Source organism: Martes martes (assembly GCF_963455335.1).
Source record: "Martes martes genome assembly, chromosome: 6".
NCBI lineage: Eukaryota > Metazoa > Chordata > Mammalia > Carnivora > Mustelidae > Martes > Martes martes.
This window is the reverse complement of record NC_137893.1, coordinates 147061728-147066223: the sequence shown is the minus strand read 5'-3', so window position 1 is coordinate 147066223 and position 4496 is coordinate 147061728. Positions and strand designations below refer to the sequence as shown.

Below are 4496 nucleotides of genomic sequence, written 5' to 3'. Positions count from 1 at the left end.
CTCCCTCTGTCTGCCTCTCCTTCTGATTCTTTCTGATTGTTTTCCCTCTATTTCCGTCATCCTTATTATCTCTAAAATGTATGTACATACTCACAGTCCTTTAAGTCCCATTAAGTTCAGACCAGAAGACCTTTCATACCTATGACCGATACCAACATGAAGTCCATTATTTCATTTTTCCTATATTACATATTAAATATTTACTTTTTTGGATAATGTGGAAATAAACTGGTATACATTATGTGAATTTCAATCATTTATTGAAATAGTTACTTTTAGTATCCCGTGGCCATGTCTTATAACATGAGAGATCCACCTCACCTGGCACCAATTTTTTTTTTTTTGAAGGTTTCTTTTAAAGTTGCTAAACACTTGGTCCCGGCAGGAAACATGTGCTAACAGAGGATGGAACAGAAAAATGGCAGTTCTTTCACGGGGTTTATCCTGCTGGGGTTCTCTGACCGGCCTCAACTGGAGCTAGTCCTCTTTGTGGTCCTCCTGATCTTCTACCTGTTCACTCTGCTGGGAAACGCCACCATCATTGCCTTGGCCCACCTCGACCCACATCTTCAGACTCCCATGTACTTTTTCCTCTCCAACCTAAGCTTTCTGGACCTGTGTTACACGACCAGCACTGTCCCTCAGCTCCTGGTTCATCTCAGGACAGCAGACAAGTCTATCTCATTTAGTGGCTGTGTAGTTCAACTGTTTGTTTTCTTAGGGTTGGGATGCACGGAATGCATTCTGTTAGGGGTCATGGCGCTTGACCGCTATGCAGCCATCTGCAAGCCCCTGCAGTACACCGTGATCATGCACCCCCGTCTCTGTGCCCTCATGGCTTCTGCATCATGGTTCTTTGGTTTTGCCAACTCCTCATTGCAAACAATGCTCATCTTCATTGTACCACTTTGTGGGAGAAATAAAATAGACCACTTCCTTTGTGAGATCCCCGCACTGCTCAAGCTTGCCTGTGTTGATACCACTGTGTATGAGTCAGAGATGTTCTTTGCCAGTGTGATCATTCTCCTTGTACCTGTGGCATTAATCATCTTCTCCTATGGTCGGATCGTCAGGGCGGTCTTAAGAATAAAGTCATCTGCAGGGCAGAGGAAAGCGTTTGGCACGTGTGGGTCCCACATCACAGTGGTCTCCCTGTTCTATGGCACGGCCATCTATGCTTACCTCCAGCCCAGCAACAACTACTCCCAGGATCAGGGCAAGTTTGTTTCTCTGTTCTATGCCATCATCACCCCCACAGTTAACCCCATCATATATACACTGCGGAACAAGGATGTGATGGGAGCAATGAAGAAAGTGCTTTGCAGGGGCCATGACTCCAGATGACTGGGTGGGGAAGACCCTTTGATGGAACACATTGAATGCCAGAGTGATTAAGATGCTTGTGACCTACGTGCATCATCTAAAATTTCCCGTGATAAGTCTCAAGGGAATTTACTTACCTCATTCTTTGTAGCAAATGAGTGCTCAAAATCCAAGTTCATGGATTCACACAACTTCCTGAGATGCTGATTTTTGTTACCAGATCATATGCATATAAATATGGATTTATTATTCAATTTGAGAAAGAGGGAGCATGAGCAGGAGGGGTGTAGAGAGGGGGAGAAAGAATCTCAAGTAAACTATACGCTGAGCGCAGAGCCTGATGCTGGGATCGGTCCCACAACCCTGAGATCACAACCTGAGCTGAAATCACGTGTCGGATACTCAACCAAGTGCACCCACCAGGCTGCCCGAGCATCTTCCTCACATTAGTATTTTAGAGAGCTCCACGGGTTTTCTTATTTCACTCCCATTTGGGAATTCTATTCCATTTCTAAGTGCAAGAAGACATTTATGCACATAATATGAGGGCATAGGGGAAATAAGAATATGAACCCCTAACACGCTGTAAGAAATGTTAACATTTTAGCATTTTGTAGCAACTGCTGGAGGAGTGTCACTTGTTCTTGTATTTGGATCATGGCCGTATGACCAGGTCCATAGGTTGACTATATCATTGCCTTTTCACAGAATTAGGTGGGCATCTGTGGGAAAAGCTTACTTTTAGATGAAAGAGAAATTTGGTAACATGAGTTCTGAAAAAGCCATTCAGATATGAGGCCTGGTGTGATGTGAGCCGTGTGACAGTGGTTTTCTGCAGCCTGTGTGAGGCGTTCATGTCACACAGGGGCAGGGCCTGGTGCGTTGCTGCCGATACGCTGAGCAGCAGCTGCCGAGCAGCAGACAGTGCTTACGTGTCGTGTTGTGCTGCGGTCAGAGGGGCACCCATGTGAGGTCTGCAAGCCGGTTACGCAGCCTGTGAGCCACCCCCTGCATTCAAAATGACTTTTAGGACATTATTGTATCTGGACAGTACATAACTCAGTTCCTATTCTACATCTTCTATCTACAATAATGCAGCTAAAATTTCAAAGGGTGAAACATTTAGATCTTCTCTTCGTACCATTTTGTAAATTTTTTGATCCAGACATCAACTGATTAATGCTTTGTATCTCACATCTGCTCAAGGCCCAGGCAATTTGAATGCAGGGACACAAAAAAGAAAGAGAAATGACCTCTGTTTCCCTGGAAATCCCATGTTCCACGGAGCTTACTCATTTTCACCAGTAGAAAACTTAAAAGAAAAAAATATAATGTATGTGAGCTATTAAAGATCTCTGTGTGTCTAAGCTTTATAGATAGCCATCTCATTATGAAATAACTGTCACACAGTTCCGAATTCTGCACACAGCCCAGTGCAGGTAGATGTGTTTGTGTCTTGGGCTGGACACATATGCATAACAACTCTCCTGTCCCCTATCCTGATGGCTAACCGGCCTCCCCAGGGCCTTGAACCCTGACCTGGTCATGCTCCTGCCAGGTGATCTTGCTGCAGAGACAGCATGTGGAGGCTGGAAATGACCCCCAGGGGAGGTTATGCACACGGTCAGGTTCTCTGTGTTATCACTAAGAGCATCACAGTATTCTTTTTTTTTTTTTTGTATTTTTTTAAAATTTATTTTCAGCATAACAGTATTCATTGTTTTTTCACCACACCCAGTGCTCCATGCAATCTGTGCCCTCCCTAATACCCACCACCTGGCTCCCCCAACCTCCCACTCCCCTGCCCCTTCAAAAACCCCCAGGTTGTTTTTCAGAGTCTGTAGTCTCTCATGGTTCACACCCCCTCCAATTTCCCTCAACTCCCTTCTCCTCTCCATCTCCCCTTGTCCTCTATATATTTGTTAGAGCATCACAGTATTCTTACTTGAAATGAACACCTGGGATGTATCTTGACACCATAGTGATGCTTCCTGTATGCCAGTAGGAAAACCGTTCTGTAGACTGTTTATCCCGATGGTGACAAATTTCCCACTCTCCATTATGTTTCAACCACATCCTGACAGTTATACCCAAATGGTCACTTTAAAGTCCCTCAAGTGAACTGTCTTTGGTGCAAAACCCTCAAGGTCTCATGATGTTACAGAGCGTATTGTAGTGGGTGAACAAGTCCTTCTCTGCTCTTAAGGACACACAGAACCTGGGGCAAAATATTTATTTCTTTTAGGTGAATGTGTGAATGGCATTTGGGTGTTTACAACTCATGGAAATAGGTTATCGAGAACAAAGGTCTCTGGGATCCAGGCCAAAATAAAAGAGAAGTCATTTAAGAGACCAAACCCAAGTTCAGGATTGTTCTGTGACATTTTTCTAATGTTAGGAATCTGCTCCCCATGGTGTCCATGGCTTGTCTGTAACAGACTCCAGGGTTGTGTAAATTGTCACCAATATTATTTGGACCGTTTCCTTCTGCGAGTTCACCAGTAACTGTTGCATGGCTGTGCACTTGTACCCAAGGCTTCGCTAAATTATTTATTCCATCTGTGTTTAGCCCCTGGAGGTCAGGAGGATCATGATGCTCTAGAGCAAGTCATGGGTTCTTCCGGCTCTTCTGCTTTCTGAGGAGCACAGGACACACACCATCGGCTCAGGTAGTGATGGCAGAGACCCAGAATGTCCGTCAGACTCACATGAAACACAATTTTTAACAACAGGTGAGTCATTACCAGTTAGCGAAGGATACCAAGTAGCAGGAGTGGGTGCAGGAGGCCCCAGAGCCATCAGACACAGCTTCTCAGACTCCTTCACTGCAACGGAAAGCCTCTTTCTTCTCAAATGTGAGGCAGAACTAGTGTGGTACGAGTCAGCACAGAGAAGGCTTGGGGGGATTCTCACATTATGTGTCCCTACCTTCATAGCCCTGTCCTGGCTTTAGGACTGTCATTTGGTAGCATATCTGCAGTGTGTAGAGCGTAGGTTCTAAACAGACCCTCTGCATCGTGCTGGAATCACTACTAGGTCAGAAATCACAGCACAGCCACCCCTGTCAGACCCTCATGTGGCTCAGAGTCTGTGCATTTCAGTTACTCTTTGCCAGAGGTCTGCTCTGTCCAGGCTCAGTGAGGAGGGAGGGACAGGTTATAGGTCCCTGGGAG

General features: G+C 45.3%; 1 protein-coding gene across 1 annotated transcript; it reads left to right on the top strand.

The window, feature by feature from the left end:
- Positions 1 to 405: 405 nt before the first annotated feature.
- On the top strand, positions 406 to 1344 carry LOC308344447 (putative olfactory receptor 2B8; the record flags this gene model as incomplete). The annotated part of the gene is made up of 1 exon (XM_080805989.1): positions 406 to 1344. One exon carries the CDS (start codon positions 406 to 408, stop codon positions 1342 to 1344), a length of 939 nt encoding a protein of 312 aa, XP_080662115.1.
- Positions 1345 to 4496: the final 3152 nt, after the last annotated feature.